The 23,604-nt window shown below is 37.1% G+C and overlaps 3 protein-coding genes across 3 annotated transcripts; 2 read left to right on the top strand and 1 right to left on the bottom strand.

Annotated features, from left to right (window-relative positions):
• Positions 1-1,383: 1,383 nt before the first annotated feature.
• On the top strand, positions 1,384-4,527 carry LOC101000334 (olfactory receptor 10G9). Its single transcript, XM_021926675.2, has one exon. The coding sequence runs from the start codon at positions 1,513-1,515 to the stop codon at positions 2,446-2,448; it is 936 nt and encodes a 311-aa protein (XP_021782367.2). The 5' UTR covers positions 1,384-1,512; the 3' UTR covers positions 2,449-4,527.
• Positions 4,528-4,713: 186 nt separating this feature from the next.
• Positions 4,714-10,131, top strand: LOC116273429 (olfactory receptor 10G8). Its single transcript, XM_031662489.1, has one exon. It carries the CDS (start codon positions 8,146-8,148, stop codon positions 9,079-9,081), a length of 936 nt encoding a protein of 311 aa, XP_031518349.1. The 5' UTR covers positions 4,714-8,145; the 3' UTR covers positions 9,082-10,131.
• An 11,916-nt stretch (positions 10,132-22,047) lies between these two features.
• LOC100999989 (olfactory receptor 10G7) lies at positions 22,048-23,105 on the bottom strand. Its single transcript, XM_031662490.1, has one exon. It carries the CDS (start codon positions 22,981-22,983, stop codon positions 22,048-22,050), a length of 936 nt encoding a protein of 311 aa, XP_031518350.1. The 5' UTR covers positions 22,984-23,105.
• Positions 23,106-23,604: the final 499 nt, after the last annotated feature.

Below are 23,604 nucleotides of genomic sequence, written 5' to 3'. Positions count from 1 at the left end.
TCTATCTAGAGGTCCAGGTCTCCAACCACGTTTCCCTACATTTCTTCATAAATTTTAATTTATTTTCTCTTGAAAATATAATGTCTGGGACATTGTGTCCATACGTTAAAGAAAAAAAGTAAAACTTTGAGTCTGAGCTTTGAAATAATAGAAATCCTAGAAATAATGGAAACAAAATAAACTTTTTTATTTTTAGAAGGTCAATTGTATTTTTGTAATAACTGTATTATTATTTTAATTCAGTTCTAAAACTCAAACATCAGAGAAAGTTTAGTGTTTCTTACTACTCAAGCAGCTTCAATTCTTCTTGGCTATCTCAAAATGTATTGTGAGATTATTTGATCATACTTTAGAAAGAGAAGGCTTAATTGCCTGAAATTCTGGGGAAGTAAATAATAATAAAAACATATAAATAGAAAGAGACATAGAATAAGGGAAGTTAAAGAAAATGACGGTACTGTTCATTATTGTGTTAGTTTGGGGGTCAAACTTTGTATATGACCAGGAAGGTATGATCTAGGGCAGCGGTACCCAACGTTTGTGGCACGAGGGACCAGTTTCTGGTTCAGAGGAAGACAATTTTTGCATGGACTGGGGTGGGGTCTGGGGTGGTGAGGGGGAGGATGTTAGATTCTCATAAGGACCACACAACCTAGATTCCTCACATGTGCGGTTCACAATAGGGTTCCCACTCCTATGAGAATCTAATGCCCCTGCTGATGTGACAGGAAGCTGGGCTCAGGTGGTGATACTCACTTGCTGGCAGCTCTCCTCATGCTGTGCGACTGGTTCCTAAAAGGCCACCGACCGGCACCAGTCCCTGACCTGGGGTTTGAGGACCCCTGATCTAGGGTAAGACAAAGGAACAGAAGACTGGCTCCACATAATGCCAAACCACTGCTGGAATCCTGCCTTAGTTATGCAGCTGGCCAGAGAGCTCTGAGAAGGCGGTTTTCTCCCATTCTCTCAGCCAGAATGAAGATTGCTTTAGAAATTTGTATTTGTAATAGAAATTCTCTAATGATCAAACAGACTGAATCTGTATGTGTGAAAGTGTTTGTGTGTGTGCGTGTGTTGACAGAGAGAGAATGTGTGTGCGCATGTATATCTATATATGTGTGTGTTTGAGAGAAAAAGAGAGAAGATGCTTGAATAAAGGCTTATCCCGGGAAAGAGCTTCCCAGCACCTAAGTGTTGCTAATTTGAGTATATCTTTTTCAATTCTACACAAAACAGGATACAAAATCTGTTCTTCTTTTCAACATTTGGCTGATTTTATGTAAATCTCCTCCTCTTCTGTATATGGCTTATTCTGGTACTGGAATAAGAAAGTGCTATTCCTCTTCAAAGACCCATACTGAAGCAAAAGGAATTTATAAAATATAAAAAATAATTTAACCCCAGTGTTCTCAATCAGAAAAATATAGTTGCCATATTTCATATAAAACATGCTCACAGTAAATGCTGCCTCCCTTCCTTTCTGTAAGAACAGAGCCTCATATATGAGAAGAAATGTCCAACGGCAGCTTCGTGACTGAGTTCATCCTCACGGGCCTTCCCCATGCCCCAGCGCTGGACGCCCCACTCTTTGGAGCCTTCCTGGTCATTTATGTGCTCACTGTGCTGGGGAACCTCCTCATCCTGCTGGTGATCAGGGTGGATTCTCACCTCCACACCCCCATGTACTCCTTCCTCATCAACCTGTCCTTCATTGACATGTGGCTCTCCACTGTCACGGTGCCCAAAATGCTGATGACCTTGGTGTCCCCAAGTGGCAGGGCTATCTCCTTCCACAGTTGCGTGGCTCAACTCTATTTTTTCCACTTCCTGGGGAGCACCGAGTGTTTCCTCTACACGGTCATGTCCTGTGATCGCTACCTGGCCATCAGTTACCCGCTCAGGTACACCCGCATGATGAGTGGGCGCGCGTGTGCTCTCCTGGCCATCGGCACTTGGCTCAGTGGCTCCCTGCACTCTGCTGTCCAGACCATATTGACTTTCCATTTGCCCTACTGTGGACCCAACCGGATCCAGCACTACTTCTGTGACGCACCGCCCATCCTGAAACTGGCCTGTGCAGACACCTCAGCCAACGAGATGGTCATCTTTGTGGACATTGGGATAGTGGCCTCGGGCTGCTTTCTCCTGATAGTGCTGTCCTATGTGTCCATCGTCTGTTCCATCCTGCGGATCCGCACCTCAGAGGGGAGACGCAGAGCCTTTCAGACCTGTGCCTCCCACTGTATCGTGGTCCTTTGCTTTTTTGTTCCCTGTGTTGTCATTTACCTGAGACCAGGTTCCAGGGACGTCGTGGATGGAGCTGTGGCCGTTTTCTACACGGTGCTGACGCCCCTTCTCAACCCTGTTGTGTACACCCTGAGAAACAAGGAAGTGAAGAAAGCTGTGTTGAAACTGAGAGACAAAGTAGCACATTCTCAGGAAGAATAGATACTAGGAAGTAGCTACACTAGTTTGTTTTAAAATAGTAATATAATTTAGTTATTCATGTGGAATTGATTATATGTATAGTTCTCAGTGTTAAACATTATTCCAAAACACCTGCACAGTTATAATTCTTCCACCAATTTTCTAAGAGAGTTTTAACATCACAGCTAGACTTGTATTTATGAGGAATATGCTTATATTCTGATTTATTGATTCATTTCTCATCAATAGGTTCATATTAATTTAAAAAAATATTTTAATCGAATCTCCAAGATAGATGGTTGAGTCATTCATGTTTACAACTTGATAAAAAGCTTTTGTGTTTTGTTTGATTTCTTGTGCACACAAACTTAACAATTTACCATTATGGAGACGTTGTTCAAAAATAGCAACAAATATTTGAGGTCATTTTTCTAACTGTGGCTGTAGCTATTCAAATTTCTTTTTGGTTTTAATGTATTTGTATATTTGTATTTGTATATACAAATCCAAATGTGTATACAAAAGAAAGTATGTAACATTTAGCATATTTAACATACAGGTTTTCACATATTTATGTATGCATATGTATCTATTTACATATATGTATCTGAAAACATTTCTAGAAACACTATTTTTAATGGGCAAAAGTAGCAAGCTATTAATATTTAAATATTATCAGTGAATCAAATAGAAATTGTGTGTTCATAGAATAGATTATCATCCAGCAATGATAATGTACGATCTACAGCTACATATACAATAGTTTACACACTTATCACAAGCACCCATTTTTTTATGTTTGTTAAGATTCAATATAAAACATTAAATCTCTTAAATATCTAGATCACTTGGGGCTGTTTTGTCCCCCAGTTCATTTGGTAATGTCTGGAAATATTCTTGCTTGTCACAGGTGCTGGCATCTAGTGACTAGAGGTCAGGGGTATTAAACATTCCACAATGCACAGGAGAGACCCTCACAACAAAGCTTCTCATGGCCAAAATGTTGATAGTGCTAAGGATGAGAAACCTAGAGCTGAATTTAATTTTAAGTAACATGTGTAAGACCACGACAATAGAAATAAAATATTTTCAGATAAATATAACATTTCCTGAACAAATTTAAGATTACAATGGGCACACAGAGACTCATATTTTTAAAATTCCAATTATATTCAAATAGATCTATACATTCAATACTATTCCAAGTAAAATCCCAGCATTTGATTTTACAGCAATGGACATGTGGATCCTAAAGTGTGGATTGAATAAGTCCCAAAATGGTCAATATTATCTTGAAGACATAAAACTTAACTGAAAGATTGACAACACTAGTTATCAAAACTTGTGACAAAGCTACGGTAACTCAGGAGTTTCGTATTTGTACGGGGTTAGACAAATAGAAAATTGTAACTGAATACAGCATACAGAAATAGACTGATACATATTCGTATGATGAAGATAACACTGCCGAGCAATAAAGCAAGATTGCCTTCTTCAATAAATTATGTTCAGGTATCTGAGTATTCAGAATAAAAAAATTAGTCTTGACCCTGTGTCATACTAGACACATAAAAGACTCAATTATAGTAGATAGGAGATATGAATGTGGTGGACTGTCTGACACTTATTTATGTAAGAGATTTTATAGGAGTGCAAAACCCTCTTGGAAAAAAAGTAATTAAAAACATATTCTTAAAGAAAAGAAACAAACAGAGGAAGCTAATCATAAAAATAATACATGAGACTAAAGTTATTACATTTTGAAATAGAAATTTTGCCACTCATTTTCTTTGATGATAATGTAATAAAACTAGAGGTTAATATATAGAGTGTAAAAGAGAATACAAAAATAATTGGGAACTTAAACCAAATTCCTTAAAAAAAAATTTCAGTTAATGACGTAATTACAGCTATAATCCCAAATTATATAGAAAATAAAAACATCCTTATGTCACATATAAAGTAAAATTAATTTTAGATGAAGTAAAGATTTAAATGAAGGAAAAAACTTAAAACATTAAATATTACATAAGTGAATACTGATAAACTTGTGTATAAGAAAATGGTCTCCATTTTTTTTTTTTTTTTTTTTTTTGACAGGGTCTGACTCTGTTGTGCAGGCTGGAGTGCTGTGGTGTCACCTCAACTCACTGCAACCTTCGCCTCCCAGGCTCAAGTGATCCTCCCACCTCAGACTCCTGAGTAGCTGGGACTACAGGCACCCACCAACATACTTGGTTAATTTGTGTAGTTTTTGTAGAGACAGGGTTTCACCATGTTGCCCATGCTGGTCTCCAACTCCTGGGCTTAAGCGATCCACCTGCCTTGGCTCCAAATGTACTGGGATTACAGGCATGAGGCACCGCACTTGACCAAGAACATTCCTTTAAAGCAAAATACCAATATCAGAAAACATACTAGAATCAATTTATAAAATTTCCTAGAACAGTAAAAATATCTATGCAAACTTAAAAAGTATTTAAGTGGTGATAAACTTCAAAGTACATTTTACCTTACAATAAAAAACAAATTAATGTTTTCAATTTGTAAAACTTCAGATAAGTCAATAAGATAAAGACTATTACCACAAAAAAAGCAATGAATAAAGATTCTAAAAAGTTAATTTACAAAAGGAGATGTAAGCATGAAATATAAAAATTGTTTACTCATGCTTGTGAAAGCAATGAAAATTATGACAGCAATAATATCTAATGATTATTTATACAATTGGGATATAGTTATGTTAGATAGGTAGATCTCTGGGGAAAAGCCACCCTGCAACTGTAAACAACAGAAAAAGCTGGGGAATTTGGATGATTAAAACCACCATAGACAGTGAGTGAGTGAGTGATGCTGAGTTGGAGAGCGCCAACAAGTGAGGACCATTATAGATTATGGAAAATTCTGAATTGAGAGCAAGCAGTTGTGAGTGTCTCTCAGTCACTGGTGAGAGAAAAGGGTAAGTCAGTTATTTCCTCTAAGGTACAAATATTGGTTCCAGGAAGACATGGGCTCGTCTCAGGAGGCTAAATAAAAAACTCTAAGGAAATGCATGCATGCTTATGAAGAACCTTTCATTGATCTCTTCTTGTTGGTTTTGTACACATCAAGGGAACCTAAAAGCTGAAGAGGAATCCCATCCTCTGAGGCATAAATCAACCTAAGTTTCTACCCATATTCATTTCCAGTCCCTGCACTTCAACTAGTTTGGTCCCTAAATAGAAAAAGACCACTCCTTCTTAACACTGTATCTGTTCTTTGAGTGGTATCTTGCAAACTTAGCACCTGTACACAGCACGTGGAAAGTGATAAATTGGGGCAAAAACTCAGATGAGTTTTACTATTGAAATGAATCACATACTGTAAGATGAGTTCTTAGAAATGTAGATTTAACTTATTTTCTCCTGCTTTTCTTCTTTCCTTTATCTCAAACTTCCATTCAGACCTAAGATACTGGAGAACTGTTAAGACTTTGTTATAAAATCAGTTAGATACATAGAAAGATAGTAATTGATGGGATACAAATAGAGACAAAGTTGCTCTGTATACTTCTATATGCTAATATGCAGCTCAAACATTGACCCTGCAGATTGAGACTCTTGCTTTAGGTCTCAGGCTACCTTGGACTTCACTGGATGAGGATTTTCACATTTCATCAAATCTGATCATGAAGCTATTCTGGGAATTGTTCCTCCTGGTGCAGTAGAAATTTCAGAGTATCTTGGTTCTATTTTAAAAGTTCTGATATCCATATTGGTGACTGCAGTAATCTCCTTTCTGCTATTTATTTACATATTTCAAAAACCTTTGTTTAAAGTAGCTTAAGCCACCTTCCCTGGAGGTATCTTCTCTGGGATTTCTGAAGAGCAGAGATCACGGCTCTTCTCACACTGGTGAACAAGTTTCATAGTGTCTGCCCACTGAACAATTAGTAAGAATCCTGAACTAAGACAACATTTTGTATTAATATTAGTATTAAGCAAAGAACCTTATTTTGGCCCCAATTTCCATTACACAGAATCCCAGCTTCTCTTGACATCAAGGTGACATAGGCCCCTCTTCTTGCATTGGTCCCATTTTTCCTGTCTCAGGTTCTAGGCACAGATTAATTAAGAGGCACAGACTTGATGGAACTGTCTTCCTTGTGAGATCATTCATCACCTGGGTTTATGAGAATGAGGAGTAAAGAAAGATGGTGGAGGCAACACATGATATCTAACAAAGCGAATATTAGAGTATATTTAGAAACCTAGGGTAGACGAAGTATGAAAGACAGCTGGCCCCTACCCAGTAGATTGTGTTCGGGAGAGCATGTATGAATGCCATGTTCTCAGAACCGCATAGGAAGTGTTCTAGGGTAACAGAAATGTGGGCAGGCGGCAGTCATGCATGAGGCTTGGTGCTCTCTGGATCATTTGGGAGGTCGTGGGAATCCCATTATGGAGTTGCGCTGAGATTTTTACCTGCTCTGAGAGGAGCCCTTTAAGGGCAAGCAGTAGTGAGGACATCAGTAACAGTATCAGGCATAAAATCGTCCACAAAGACCTTGCTCTTAGATTCAGAAGGACTCTCTGAAAACACTAAAAGAATATATGTACTCTCTTTCTCCCTAAGATCAAAACTGGAAATTCTGTAATACTGCTGCAAGGCACAATATGGTAAGACTCACTGTCATTTACTGAGCAGTTATTTCCTGCCAGTCACAGTACTTAGTACTTTATATGTATCATCTTATTTAATGCTTATAACTTCTCAGTGAGGTAGGTGATGTTAGCAATGTCAAATAACATACGAGGAAACTAGAGAATGATTTAGCTCTACTGTTCAGTTTTCAAATATTCCCAGCCACTAGCAATTAAATTCTTGGTGGTTTTTGTTTGTTTGTTTGTTTTGTTTTGTTTTTAAAGTTTTCTCATGAGCAAGGAAGCAAAACTGAATGTGGTAGGTAGAATTTGCAGTAGCCTTCAAGATTCCTGCCCTCTAGTATATACTTTCTGTTTAATAACCTTCCTTTGAGTATGCCTGGGACCTGTTAATACGATGGAATATCACCCCTGTGACTGCATTACATAACATTATGTAATAGTTTGTCATAGCAAACTGGAGAGAGTTTATCTCATTGGTTTTGAAGAAGACACCTGTGGTGTTTTAAGAAGGCCAAGTAGCTAGGACTTTCTTGGACCTTGGGTGACGTCAGTAAGTTGAGAGTTATATGTCCTGCCAACAAACAGCAAGAAAACTGGGATCTGAGTCCTAAACTGCAAGGAACTGAATTGTGCCAACAACCACAAGAAGCTTGGAGAATGATCCCCAGCCCCAGATGAGATTGCAGCCCTTGGTGATATGTTGATTAAAACCTGATGAGAGCTAAACAGAGGGCCCAGCTGACCTGGGCGAGACAATACATTTGCATGTTTTATGCCAGTTAAGTTTGTGGTAATTTATACACCTATTGAAATATAAGACAATGTGTTTCTCCTAATTTCTTCCACATGTGTCTCTGTGTGTACATATGTGAGACAGAGAGAGAGACTAGGAAATCACTTTATTGGTTTATAAAGGAAGCTTTGTAACAAGCAAAGTCCACGATAACTCCAGAATTATCTACCTGGTTGATGCAGTTTCCACGTAGAGAATGGATTCTCATTTCTCAATTAAGTGCTAAATGCTGCGTGCTCTTTATATCTCCAGAAGGAGAGAAACCAAGGGTGAGAAGAAATGTCCAACGCCAGCCTCGTGACAGCATTCATTCTCACGGGCCTTCCCCATGCCCCAGCGCTGGACGCCCCACTCTTTGGAATCTTCCTGGTGGTTTATGTGCTCACTGTGCTGGGGAACCTCCTCATCCTGCTGGTGATCAGGGTGGATTCTCACCTCCACACCCCCATGTACTCCTTCCTCTCCAACCTGTCCTTCATTGACATGTGGTTCTCCACTGTCACGGTGCCCAAAATGCTGATGACCTTGGTGTCCCCAAGCGGCGGGGCTATCTCCTTCCACAGCTGTGTGGCTCAGCTCTATTTCTTTCACTTCCTGGGGAGCACCGAGTGTTTCCTCTATGCAGTCATGTCCTATGATCGCTACCTGGCCATCAGTTACCCGCTCAGGTACACCAGCATGATGAGTGGGCGCTCGTGTGCTCTCCTGGCCACCAGCACTTGGCTCAATGGCTCTCTGCACTCTGCTGTCCAGACCATATTGACTTTCCATTTGCCCTACTGTGGACCCAACCGGATCCAGCACTATTTGTGTGATGCACCGCCCATCCTGAAACTGGCCTGTGCAGACACCACAGCCATTGAGATTGTCATTTTTGTGACTGTTGGAATAGTGGCCTCGGGCTGCTTTCTTCTGATAGTGGTGTCCTATGTGTCCATTGTCTGTTCCATCCTGCGGATCCACACCTCAGAGGGGAGGTGCAGAGCCTTTCAGACCTGTGCCTCCCACTGCATCGTGGTCCTTTGCTTCTTTGGCCCTGGTCTTTTCATTTACCTGAGACCAGGCTCCAGGAAAGCTGTGGATGGGGTTGTGGCCGTTTTCTACACTGTGCTGACGCCCCTTCTCAACCCTGTTGTGTACACCCTGAGAAACAAGGAGGTGAAGAAAGCTCTGTTGAAGCTGAAATACAAAGTAGCACATTCTCAGAGCAAATAAACACTAGGGAATAAATACCCTCATTTTTTCAAAATTAACACTAAAATTCATTATTAACGTGAATTTTATTGCATGAATAATTCTGAGTGTTAAACATTATTCAAAACTACTGGCTCAGGAATATTTGCTTCACAGAGATTTCTAAGGAATTGTAAAGTCACAACTAGATTTCTTTTAGTTATGATGAATGTGCATATATTCTGAATATGGACTTGTTTCCTGCAATAGGCTAATTTTCCCCTTTTACAAAAATAAATATTCCAATTTAATCTCAGATACCAGGTTGAGTTATTCATATGTCCTAGTTGGTAATATGTTTATATATTTTGGTTTATTTCTTATGCACACAAACCAAGGAATTTGAAATCATAGGGATATTGTTCAATGAGAGCAACAAATATCAGAGGTCATTTACTCACGGCTGCAGCTGTGCAAATGCCTTCTTAATTTTGTTTGCACTTGTGCCTTTGTGTGTGTGTGCGCGCACATGTGTGCTTGCTTGTGAAAGTGGGTTTCAAAGTGTTAATTCTCTTTCCCAGCACATCTTGTCCCTGGTTATCGCTCTTGCGTTAAAAAAGTCTTAATCTTCCCATCAGCCTTTTATCATTTAAGCAGGACTGCTAGGACCAGCTCTGGCACTAACATGTGCCTTTCAATAACTAGGGGCCATTGCCATCTTGCAAGAACCCTTCAAATTTTTTCAGGAGGAAGTTAACAGCACATACCTCGAGTTGCACTCATATATTCTGACTTTGAATTCCCTGTTCTACCTAACCAGATACCTATAGTTAGCACAAAGCAGGGACGCTGAGTCCTCTTCCTGCAGACAGTCGTGGCTGGTCATGCTGTCCAGATAGCTCCTTTCACAACGCTCTTAGTGTCTTGGAAATTCAGTCGCATCAAACTCCAGTTGCACCTGCTCCAGGGCAGGGATGTCCCACATTACAGAGTAGGACAAATTGTGTTTGCTGTTTAGAAAGTAGAAAAATAGGTACAGCATGGTGGCTCACGCCTGTAATCCCAGAACTTTGGGAGGTCGAGGCAGGCGGATCATGAAGTCAGGAGTTCGAGACCAGCCTGACTAATATGGTGAAATTCTGTCTGTACTAAAAATACAAAACTTAGCTAGACGTAGTGGCACACACCTGTATTCCCAACTACTCAGCAGGCTGAGGCAGGAGAATCCCCTTATACATATTTCATGTATAAGTGAGATCATACAGTATTTGTCTTTCTATATCTGGCTTATTTCACTAAGCTTAATGTCCTCCAGGTTCATCCATGTTGCCTCAAATGACAGAATTTCCTTTTTTTAAGGCATAATAATGTATGTATATGAGTACCACATTTTCTTTATCTATTAATCTATTTATGGCCACTTAGTTTATTTCCATATCTTGGCTATTGTTAATAATTCCAAAATGAACATGAAAGTACAGACATCGCTTCAACATAATGATTTGTTTTCTTTTGGATATATACCCAGAAGTGGAATTCCTGTATAATATGGCAATTCCATTTTTAATTTTTTGAGGAACATCCATACTGCTTTCTGTAATGGCTGTGCCAATTTTTCATTTCTACAAGCAATATACAAAGATTCTCTTTTTTTCCTACATCTTTGCCAGCATGTATCATCTTTCAACTTTTTAATAAGAGCCATCCGGATAGGTGTGAGGTGATATTTCATTATAATTTTGGTTTGTACTTCTGTGATGATTAATGATGTTGAGCATCTTTTCATATACCTTTTGGCCATTTGTATGTTTTCTTTGGAAAAAAAGTCTACCTAGTTCCTTTGCCCATTTTGTATTTAGGTTATTTGTTTTTGTTTTATTTATTTGTTTTCCTTTTTCTACTGAGTTTGTGAGTTCTTTACATATTTTGAATATTAATCTTTTATCAAACACATAGTTTCTCAATACTTTTTCCCACTTCGTCGGCTGCCTTTTCATTTTCTTGATTATTTCCTTTGCTGTGAAGAAACTTTTTAGTTTGATACAGTCCCACTTAATCATGCTAAATGTAATTATTCTAGCTTAAATAAGCGGTAAAATAGTAAACAGTGTTAAGCTTGTGAATGCTAGACATTTTATAAGGATTATATCAGTTTAATCAGTACAAGAACCTAGAAGATAACACTGTTATCCAAATTCACACAATTAGTGAGGAATATAGTCAAAGTTTAATTCCAGACTATCTGGCACCAAGATCCAAGGTGTTAACCTCTATGCTACATTGTTATCACAAATTCAAGAACTTTCTGTTTTAGGGGGGAGGGAGAGGGCAAGATTAATAAATATCAAGAATCATAGACATAACAAAGCACTTATTTTTCTATAGCTACATATATTTTATATATCAAGGTGGATTTTTAAATTACCTTTTTCCCATATAATATAAAAGGCATCTTATCTACTTTTCCAGCTCCACCTGACTTCAATTCTAAATACCTCATCAGACTGCATCATCCCATCTGCTTTCATATGTGCTCCACATTAAGCTTCAGACTCCTCAAAGAAAAATTCTGTATTAGTGCTATAGTAATTAATTTATATGAATCTCTGTCTGTTTTTTCTAGAACATTTCTCTGACTTCTGACCCCTTTCATCTCCATAAATGTTTACTTACTTTCTCAGGGACCCACCTTCTGATCCTCACTCATTACATTAGATGTCGCTCCAAAACAGATGACTTCCTTTTTTTCCACCAAGTTCCGACTTTCATGATTTGAATTCATAATAGTTTTAGTTTGCTAGATATTTCCATTTGGGTATAATGCTATTGCTTCACACTCCACATGTCTAAAACAAAACCTTTTATTTTCTCCTCTGCAGCTCCATTATTTGTCTTTTATATGCCATGATAAACCTAATAAAAGATACCCTGAAACTTGGAGGCCCTGCCTATAATCCTCCCTCAGACATTTCTTCTTCAGGCAATGGGAAAAGGGGTAAGAGAAAGGATAAAGAAGAGGACAAGGGTGGTGGGATGCCATGAAACATTAGTAAAAGCTCTAGAAAAGAAGAGCTAATGTTAATACTTCAATAATGAATCTTTTACATTATTAAATAATAATTAGGGCAACATCATTTTATAAATACTTTATTGCATTATTATTATGCTCTCAGATCCATTAGTACTATTTTCCAAAGAGAAAAAGAAACAAAGGAATCAAAATTGATGTTTGCATTTCATATAGGGTATGAAAAAACTCAGCAAATATTTCACCACATTATACCATGTTTTGATGTATTCTCTTGGGTTTTTCCTCAAAATAGCAGCTCTGAATTGAGAGGTTATCCACAGAGGTTCATTATTAGTGGTGTCATTTCTCTGTTAACTTGTATTTCTAAAATATTGTATGGATGCGGAAATGATGTATCTGATTGATTCCCTGGAGCTACATTTTTCTGAGTTAATTAGTAGTTGAAAAGAGTTTAAATTATAAAAGGTAAATAGCTAATACCTAAGAAGAATCTGGTTCAAATTCTAAATGAATAGGGTAATTTTTATCACGATCCCAAAGTTGATACTTGTTTATCAGTTCAGTCCTTTTTTCTCAATTAATTAATCAATGCAATCATTCCTTCAACCATTTCAATTAGATTGACTACTATGTTTCTGGCATAGAAGATACAGAACTTCAAGACAGGATTTATGTTCCAGAACTCTAGAGTCCAGTGCAAAGCACATAAGTGAACAGATGGACTTCAAAGTGTCATAAAGTGTATGTGAGGCACTATAGTAAACCACGTGTCATCTAACACAGATTAAGTAACGGAGTGAACCACTATCTGAAGGTTCAGAGAATTACACATACAAATAACAAAGGCCCTCCCTAATTAAATAATTTATTATAATTAATATGTACACTATAAATAATATAAACTTGATTAAAGTTCATTTGTTTTGAGGTGTACCCCAGGTTCACAGAGCTTTCATTTTCCATGCCAAATCTTCCTGTATTTGAATCTGAATTCTAACAAGAGGAAAATTGAGCAGAAGATGCTAAAACCAAAGCTTTGCACATGTTCTTTTATTTCTTCATAATCTCAATGTTCATCCAATGCGTACATTTTGGCCAGGACCTCCATGTCTCTGCAGGTAGAGAGGAGGGAGTTTTACACTTACTGCATTAAGATGTTTACAGTGTAACTAAATTTTTCTCACACAGTGGGAAACATTGTTTAAAATCTAAAAGTAAAAAAGATATCTCTTCCTTAAAGGGTAAAATAGGGGGACATTTTCAAGACAATTGTTATCATACCCTAATTCAAAGTTATCATTGGCAAAATATTTTAATGGACTTTATTTTCAGATTTAGGGCATCTATACTATGAAAATAACCAGGGACCATTCCTACTAAATCAAAAAGGACATTTGTGAAACCCTAAAGGTTCAATATCACCTTATCCATCTAATGCATCCACAGTCAGTGGAAGCAGTGGAAAGCCATAATGGTATTTTGAACACTTGATTGAGATTTGTGCAGCCACAAGTCAGGAGTGGTCAGATATATTGATGACAGCACTTAGAATCATTAGGTACAAATAGAAAAGAGAGACTCTGCTGAAGTGAAATATTAATGGATAAGACATATGAGACTTTCTATTACTCCTCTAAAGGCAGCCCCCTGGCTAGTTATATGTTCACATGTTTGATTTTGTGGTCTTAGAGTATTTCAAAGGATGAATGAAGTGTGTTGAGTCATTTACAGGTACATGAAGCTCTAAAAATCAACATGCAAGAACAATGCTGTAATCATTTGACAGAGGCCATCCTAAGCTCTGCTTAGCACTTAGAATGCAATACATAGGGATTGCTGATACACTTTTCTTGTGTTCAGAAATGTTCATGGTAGACTCCAAGAATTTGTTGCCATTACAAGTCAATTTCTATCCAGCTGGCATGATTTTAAACTTAACTAAGACTTGTTGACAAATGGGAGAAATCTCGAGACCATGACGGAGTTTTTCCCTTCTGTTACAGTGTTTTCTATCTTTAGCATTTCCTTTTGATTCTTAGAGTTTTCAACTCTCTGCTCACATTACCCATCTGTTCTTTTATGACTTTTATTTTTTCTATTAGACTTTTTAACGTATTTTACACTCCCTCTCTGATAATTCTAACATCTATGTCATATGTGGAACTGTTTCTGATGATTGTTTTATCTCTTTAGATTAGGCTGTTTTTCTTTTTTTAAGAATTTTATTTATATAAATTTATGGACTACAAGCGTAATTTTGTCACGTGGATAGATTGCATAGTGGTGAAATCAGGGCTTCTAGGGTGTCTACCACCAGAAAAATGTGTATCGTAGCCATTAAATAACTTATTGTCACTCACCCCCCTCATCTCTCCACCCTTTTGAGTCTCAGTTATCTATTATTACACCCTCTACATTCTCGTGTACACAATGTTTAGCTCCCACTTATAATTAAGAACATGTAGTATTTGTCTTTCTGTGACTAATTTGTTTTACTTAAGGTAATGGCCTTGGCTGGGCACAGCGGCTCACTCCTGTAATCCCAGGACTTTGGAAGGCCGAGGCAGGCGGATCACGAGGTCAGGAGATCAAGACCAACCTGGTTAACATGGTGAAACCCTGTCTCTACTAAAAATACAAAAAATTAGCCGGGCCTGGTGGTGGGTGCCTGTAGTCCCAGCTACTCGGGAGGCTGAGGCAGGAAAATGGCAAGAACCCAGGAGGCAGAGCTTGCAGTGAGCCGAGATTGTGCCTCTGCACTCCAGCCTGGGTGACAGAGCAGCGAGACTCTGTCTCAAAAAAAAAAAAAAAAAAAGATAATGGTCTTGAGCTCTATCCATATTGCTGCAAAAGGCATGATTTTATCCTTTTTGTGGCTAAATAGCATTTCATGGTGTATATATACACATTTTCTTTATCCAATCATTCATTGATGGAAACAGGGTGATTCCATATCTTACCTCTTGTGAATAGTGCTGTGGAAAACATACAGGGGCAGGTATGTTTTGGATATAATGAATTCTTTTCCTTTGGGTAGATACCCAGTAGTGGAACTGCTAGATCAAATGGTAGTTCTATTTTTAGTTCTTTGAGAAATCTCCACACTGTTTTCCATAGAGGTTGCACTAATTTACATTCCCACCAACAGTGTGTAAGTATTCCCTTTTCTCTATAGCCTTGCCAACGTCTGTTATTTTTTATCTTTTTAATAATGGTGATTCTGACTGATTTTGTGGCTTTAATTTGCATTTCTGTGATGATTATTGATGTTGGCCATTTTTTATGTGCCTGTTAACCACTTATATGTTTTCTTTTGAAAAATGTCTGTTCATTACCAACTTTTTAATGAGATTATTTGCTTTTTGTAGTTGTTGAGTAATTTTAGTTCTTTGTAAATTCTGGATATCCGTCCCTATTGGATGCATAGTTTGCAAATATTTTCTTGCATTCTGTTCTTTCTGTTGATTATTTCTTTTGCTGTGCAGAAGCTTTTTAGTATAAGTCTTATTTGTCAATTTTAGTTTTTGTTGCCCATGCTTTTGAGGTCTTAGTCATGAATTTTTTGCCTAGACCAATGTCCAGAAGAGTTTTCCCGAGGTTTTCTAGCATTTTTATAGTTTCAGTAGACTGTGCTTTTCTTTCTTACCTTTTAGCATGTCTTATAATTTTTTGTTGAAATCTAGACATGTTGTGTCAGGTAATAGGAACTGAGATAAATAGACAATTAGAAGGAAGATTTATGGTTATCTAATCTGGCTAGAAGTTGGACTGTGTTTCATGTTTGTAGGGACCAAAGGCTTCAAATTCCTCTAGTATCTTGTTTTGCCTTGCCCATTTACTTTATGTATCCTTAAGTATTAGTCCTCAAAGAGAGTCTGTGACTAGTAACTCTTTCCGTTCTTCAACTCTTTTATTTACTGTTATTTACTGGAGTCCTGATGGTGTGATTGTAAGATCTGAGGGAGGAGCATTGTCCTGTAAACTTCTGATTCAATGCTTGTGTTTTTAGTGGGCCTGTCTTTAGAACTGTGACCTTCACAAGTGTTTTCATAAGTACCTCCCATCCCAATTCCCTGTTTCTCCCATTCTCTTCTCCAGCTACTTTCAATATTCCCAATCTAATTCCTCTAAAACTGACCCGCTTAACATGTTTTCCCCTTTAAGTAAGACAGGAGGGCTATAAGAGTCAAACTCAAGTAGGAGAAATGCCCTTCCGCCATTTGGGATAAGAATCTGACAAAGCCTTTGCGCAGGGAACAGACATCTGTTGTAGAGGAAGCTCTGGGTATGTTTCAGAATGATTACCTATCCCCCTAACTCTACCAGAGCCAAGAGGGAATTATTTTATTTATTTATTTTTAGCTTTTCACGATAGGAAACTGGAGGAATTAGTGGGGTTCATGAAGGTAAAGTCCATAAACGTGTAGGACCCCACCTCAAATAAATTGACCCTTTTAGCTTTCTTATGAGTAGACATTTAAAAAATGTCCTTTATATTTCTGATAATACTTCTTACTTGAAAGTACACTTTATTTGCTGATAATGAAGTCATATTAGTTTTTTTCCTAGTATTTTCTTGGAATAAATTTTCTGCCCTTTAACTTTCTCTGTGTGTGTGTATGTGTGTGTATTTGTATTTAGTGTCATTTCTTTTAAACCAGATATAATTAGATGTTGCTTCTTTTATAAGCTGTCTGTTTTATTTATTTGTCTTTTATTTGTAGTGCGTTATTATACCTGTAATAGTCTAATATTTTGTGGTTTTCTATTCTTAAATTACATTCCTTTTTCTTTATTCATGTTTCTCAATCCTTTTGTATTTTTCAAAATATTTAATGTATTAATCAAGTATTTTCATTACTTTATTTCATTTTTCATTACTTTTAACTATTTTTATTTTTTATTATATTTTTATGGTAAAGTCAATATCATTTCAATGCATTATAATCCATTTGCATTAGTACCTCACCATATCCTGAATAATCCAAGAATTTTACTTTTAGTTCCACGTAATGGCTTTATACATATTTTTAGAAATACTTTTGTCCTTTATTTAATTTCTAACAATGTTATAAACCAGACAAGATGTTACTGTTGGGGCTTTCAATAGTCAAAGGTCTTCTCGTATGTTTATGTATGTATTCACCTTTTCCTGTGGTATTTATGGACTGATTTATTTTGCACTTCTATCCTTTTATCTAGGATTATTTTATTCAATTTTAGAATATCTTTTAGTAATTTGTATACTGTGTGACTACGTTTTATACAGTTTTAAAGGGAGGTTAGGTCTGTACCAGCTATTTTGTCATGGCTCTTCAGAAATAAGTTTCTCTTTTTTGTTTTTAATTTGTAGTTTGACTTTTTGCCTGCTTTTAGAAACTTTATTGGGAAAGAATTTGTTTTTAAAATGCAAAACGTTATTGAGGTATAATTTGTAACCATTTTAGGTGCACAGTCTGGTATGTTTTAACAAATGGAAGTACCTGTGTATCTACCACCACAATCAAGGTAAAAACCTTTCCAGTACCACATATAATCTGCCGTGTCCCTTCTCATCAGTCCTCTGTTACCTGAAGCCCCAGATAGCTACTGATCTGCTTTCTCTCACTATGGATTAGATTTGTCCTTTTTAGCGTTTCCTATGAATGGGATCCTACAGTATACACTGTCTTGTGTCTGACTTGTTTTGTTTATCCTAATTTTTTTATTTATTTATGCATTTGTGTGTATCAGTAATGGAAATATGCCATAATCTATTACCTATTGCTTCCAGTTTGGGGATATTATTAATAAAACTGCTACATAGATTCATTTGCAAATATTTGTTAGGCATATGATTTAAACTCCCTTGGGTAAACATTAAAAAATAGATTTGTAAAGTTGAATGATAAGTTGAATGACAAATGTGTATTTAATATTTTAAAAAATCGAGTTTTCTCCAAACTGGCTGTACCATGTTATATGTCTACCAGAAATGCATAAAAGTTCTTAATAACATTGATTTTAGGTTTTTAAATTTTGGTCATTTGATTGTATGTGTGTAGTCTTATTATGTGTGAATTTATATTTCAGTAATGGTTAATAATGTTGAACAATTTTTCATCTTCCTGGTGGTGATTCAAATATCCTTCTTGGAGAAGCATGTGTTCAGATCTTCTGCCCATTTCTCATTGGATTGTTTTTAATTATTAAATTGTGGTATATCTGTACAATTTTTTTATTCAGTTCTTTATTGGATATATGAATTACAAATATTTATATCTAGTGTGTTTTTGGCTTACTCATTTACTTATTAATATCACTGGAAGAGCACAAATTTCTAATTTTGTTAAAGTCCAACTTTTGACTTATTTCTATGGTTCACGTTTTCTGTCCTCCTTGAGAAATCTATATCGACCCCAAGTTTACGAAAGCTTCTCTCCTACTTTTTTGTCCTAGAAATATAATAGTTTTCACTTTCACATCTAGGTCAATAATCTCATTTAAGTTAATTTTTGTATATAAAGTGAAGTAATTGATTCAAAGTTTGGTTCTTACTCAGGGATAGACAGACTTTAAGGCATAATTCGTTGAAAGTATCACACTTTTTTCTTCAAAATGCCTTGGCACTTTGGCTAAAAATCAACAGACTGCTATGCGTAGGTCTCTTTCTGGACTCCATATTCTGTTCCACTCGTCCACATATTATCTCCATCTTTAAACACACAGGTTTTATGCTTCTGTGCCTACTGTGTGCACCATGTGCCTTCAGTGTGCACCTTTATTTCCCAAATCCTCAAGCGGCCCTTTTATTATTTAAATTAATCCTTTTGACACTTGATTTTCTTTTAATTTCCTTCTAGTATCCCCTCAATGCTATTAAGATCTAACCTATTAAAGAAGTTCAATAGCATCAGGGAACTGAAAGAGCAACAGTGGTGGCCCTTTCATCCTTTGCTATCTTTCATGACCATGCCATCAAGAAGCAGCTGCTTTTGTAAGTACTGTCTCTGGAATTCTTTGAATTTACAACCTCTAGAAAGGTCTTTGAGTGTTATTGTGAGAAATAATACTGTAAGGAAAGGTCCAATAACAGATTTGTATAAAACTCCTGAAGATTTCCTTTCTTGGACTTACTCGAGAAATGTAGAGGGGGTGGTGGTTACTTTTCCCTGATCTGACCTCTCTTCATGCTACTATTGAATAAGAGACGTTTCCTTCTCCATGTTAGGAAACAGATGTTTAACAGCCAGCACAAAACAAGGAATACAGTGACCAGTCCTCTTGCTTACTTAACTGTGTAGGCTTCTGCCTCTCCCAAGCTACACCTTCAACCAAATAATTTTACCTGAAACTTCCGCAGGCGCTCAAACCAAACATTTCCAAAGTCAGACACTTTCATTCTACCCTAAGAACATATCCTTGTTACTTTCTCTATTTTGATAAGTTATATCACAATGGCCAAATCACATGAACTTCTCCACCAGCTTTGCTTCCTTACATAGTGGGCTCCTATTTACCTTCCCTTTCCCTGCTCCCAATTCTCTCTGCTGTTGTCTGCACTTGGACTTTGGTGTTTTTCTTTCTTGACATACAGTCAAAAAAGCTCTTTAGTTGCTGCCCTAAAATTCACCTTCCTTCCGTCTGTCTTCCATGTTACCACCGGTCCCTAAATAAAAATACTATCATATTACAGTATTTCAATAACTCTCCAAAACTTGCAAGATAAAAATCCTTCTTCCTAGTATTGTATGCAAATTTTGTCAAGATTTGTTTGATTTTTATAACTCATAAACTTATGAAGACTATACATCTTGTATATTGGGACTACAAACTTCTTAAAAAGAGGTCTTTGCCTGTTTATTTTGTTTTGTACTCATTGTACATAGGACACGATAGCCACTCAGTGTATATTTATTTATTGAATGGATAAATAGGTAGATTGAGCCAGGTTAAAATTAATTAACATACACTGGTGTTAAAACTGTATAGTATTTAACAAATACACACACATACAAGTGAGTAAAACTAGAAAAATCTGAATAAGATTTGTGGATTATAATAGTGTCAACATCCTAGTTGTGATATTACACTATAATTTTGCTAACTGTTATCATTGGGAGAAACTGGGCAAGGTATAACAAGGACTCTCACTGTGTTATTTCTTACAACTTCATGTGATTCTAAAATTATTTCAATAATGTTTTCAATTAAATAAAGATATTGACATTCATCTTATATATCTTTGTCAATAATTTACTTTCAAAATGGCTGTGTGTGATACATATTGCTACAGTATTTTGAATCCTTTAGCATCTTTCCAAGTCAAAACTAATAATGGATCTCTCCTTGGGCACCCATTGCACTTACAACATTGTAACCTGGATAATGCGACATATTTTCCCCTTTGCCAGACAATGACTTTGGTGAATGCAGAGACCTTGTCTGTTGTTTTTGTGTATCTACTGTTTAGCATGTAACTTAACACCCAATAAATATCCCATAACATTTTAGGTAAACGTAAGTTAGATATAACAGTGTGATGTTTCAGAGAAGTGTAAGAATCCAAGTGAATCCAATGACTAAGTAATTTTGGTTTATTTCTACCTCAGTTTTTTCCTTTGAGAAATGAGCTGAATTATATAATTGGTCCATACCAATCTGATTTCTTGGTGTGAAAACCAAGAATATACCTCTTATATTGATCATCGTGTCATGATTTACATAGGTTATGCTTACCAAGTTAGTATGTTTTTCTTCTCAATATCACTGCACAGTTTACTTAGAGTAAGATATGGAAAGTTAGCACTGAAGGAACGTTCTCGCTAAAGCATCTTTGAAATGCAGCTGCTGCAAACCTGAGGAGTTTGAGAAATGCTTTTCAGCTCTAGCAGCTGCTTTCTAGTTTTCTTTTTCTCTTCATGGTATGCTAGGCAGAGTTGGCATGACCAGCATACCTGTGGTATTTAAATTAAGCATTTATTTTGAGAAAAATTATTTACACTTTAAATATATGTATTTATTTGGATGACAGATTATAAGGTTCATGGTCCAAGACTTACCTACCTAGAGAGTGTCCAGAGTCCATTTCATATACTTTAAGTCTAATGGATGTGACTTACAGACATAGTCTAATTACATGGGAAATATTATCTAATACTTTGTTCTAAATTGAGGGATACTCTCAAATTTTTTGACTGCATATTTTTGTCTCTAAGATTATTTGATCATTTTTGTATATTTATTATTTATCCTCCGGTAACTTATAAAAATAATTTTAAAATTGCTAAAAATGGAAACTTGGCATTGAGGATAAGAGATTGGCAGCTCCACAAATATGGAAGGAAAGTCTAGACAGTTGTTATCAGCGACCAATACAATGTGTGCAGTGTATGCAGTTCATAAATGGACAAATATTTACTCTCAGAGATCTTTCAGGTCTAAGTAAGAAAAAAATATTAAAGAGTTATGTGGTTTTTATTGGTTCATGAATGTGAATAAAGCTACTCTTCTTGAGAACCAAGCATTTTTGTCTAGTATTTTCTAAAGTAAAAAGTTTGTAATATGGATATTAAATTATGTAGTTATTTATGAATGTTACAATGAATTTTTCAATATGGAAAATTTAAAACATGAAAAGAAAGATTTTTATAAGGCTTTGACTTAAATTACACAAAATAAACTGTAAGAACATTATACTGAATAGCAATTGTGGAAAATATTTATATAAGAAAAATAAACTACTTTTCTGATTACTTAATGGAACGTGAAAAGAATAGACTATTATCCTTTCTCTTAGATTATCACCATGAAATGGCTGCTTTAACTAGGATTCTAAAAAACACTCTGCAGAAAAAAATGAAAGATTAATTAACTGTCCAATTAAAAATTAAGACTGGATAATTGAAATGCTCCACTCAAATGTAATGCTCATATTGAAGATTTAATTTATTTACAAATAAAAAAAAGAAAAGTTAGCCATATCTGACTTTTCTTGACTATTTACCCTGAGAGAATACTGACCCATTTTTCAGCTTCAACAAAGCTTTCTTTACCTCCTTGTTTCTCAGGGTGTACACAACAGGGTTGAAAAGAGGAGTCAGCGTGGTGTAGAAAATGGCCACAACCCCATCCACGGCGTCCCTGGAGCCTGGCCTCAGGTAAATGAAAAGACCAGGGCCAAAGAAGCAAAGGACCACGATACAGTGGGAGGCACAGGTCTGAAAGGCTCTGCGTCTCCCCTCTGAGGTGCGGATCCGCAGGATGGAACAGACGATGGACACATAGGACAGCACTATCAGGAGAAAGCAGCCCGAGGCCACTACTCCAATGTTCACAAAGATGACCATCTCGTTGGCTGAGGTGTCTGCACAGGCCAGTTTCAGGATGGGCGGTGCGTCACAGAAGTAGTGCTGGATCCGGTTGGGTCCACAGTAGGGCAAATGGAAAGTCAATATGGTCTGGACAGCAGAGTGCAGGGAGCCACTGAGCCAAGTGCCGATGGCCAGGAGAGCACACGCGCGCCCACTCATCATGCTGGTGTACCTGAGCGGGTAACTGATGGCCAGGTAGCGATCATAGGACATGACCGTGTAGAGGAAACACTCGGTGCTCCCCAGGAAGTGGAAAAAGTAGAGTTGAGTCACGCAGCTGTGGAAGGAGATAGTCCTCCCGCTTGGAGACACCAAGGTCATCAGCATTTTGGGCACCGTGACAGTGGAGAGCCACATGTCAATGAAGGACAGGTTGGAGAGGAAGGAGTACATGGGGGTGTGGAGGTGAGAATCCACCCTGATCACCAGCAGGATGAGGAGGTTCCCCAGCACAGTGAGCACATAAATGACCAGGAAGGCTCCAAAGAGTGGGGCGTCCAGCGCTGGGGCATGGGGAAGGCCCGTGAGGATGAATGCTGTCACGAGGCTGCCGTTGGACATTTCTTCTCATATATGAGGCTCTGTTCTTACAGAAAGGAAGGGAGGCAGCATTTACTGTGAGCATGTTTTATATGAAATATGGCAACTATATTTTTCTGATTGAGAACACTGGGGTTAAATTATTTTTTATATTTTATAAATTCCTTTTGCTTCAGTATGGGTCTTTGAAGAGGAATAGCACTTTCTTATTCCAGTACCAGAATAAGCCATATACAGAAGAGGAGGAGATTTACATAAAATCAGCCAAATGTTGAAAAGAAGAACAAATTTTGTATCCTGTTTTGTGTAGAATTGAAAAAGATATACTCAAATTAGCAACACTTAGGTGCTGGGAAGCTCTTTCCCGGGATAAGCCTTTATTCAAGCATCTTCTCTCTTTTTCTCTCAAACACACACATATATAGATATACATGCGCACACACATTCTCTCTCTGTCAACACACGCACACACACAAACACTTTCACACATACAGATTCAGTCTGTTTGATCATTAGAGAATTTCTATTACAAATACAAATTTCTAAAGCAATCTTCATTCTGGCTGAGAGAATGGGAGAAAACCGCCCTCTCAGAGCTCTCTGGCCAGCTGCATAACTAAGGCAGGATTCCAGCAGTGGTTT

The sequence above is a fragment of the Papio anubis genome, unplaced genomic scaffold (genome assembly GCF_008728515.1).
Source record: "Papio anubis isolate 15944 unplaced genomic scaffold, Panubis1.0 scaffold669, whole genome shotgun sequence".
In the NCBI taxonomy this organism is placed as follows: Eukaryota; Metazoa; Chordata; class Mammalia; order Primates; family Cercopithecidae; genus Papio; species Papio anubis.
The sequence above is the reverse complement of the archived record's forward strand: the minus strand, read 5'-3'. Positions and strand labels throughout refer to the sequence as shown.

What these genes read in the sequence shown, in the direction of transcription:
- LOC100999989 (XM_031662490.1), bottom strand. Translation starts at nt 22,983, where the DNA reads ATGTCCAACGGCAGCCTCGTGACAGCATTCATCCTCACGGGCCTTCCC.
- LOC116273429 (XM_031662489.1), top strand. Translation starts at nt 8,146, where the DNA reads ATGTCCAACGCCAGCCTCGTGACAGCATTCATTCTCACGGGCCTTCCC.
- LOC101000334 (XM_021926675.2), top strand. Translation starts at nt 1,513, where the DNA reads ATGTCCAACGGCAGCTTCGTGACTGAGTTCATCCTCACGGGCCTTCCC.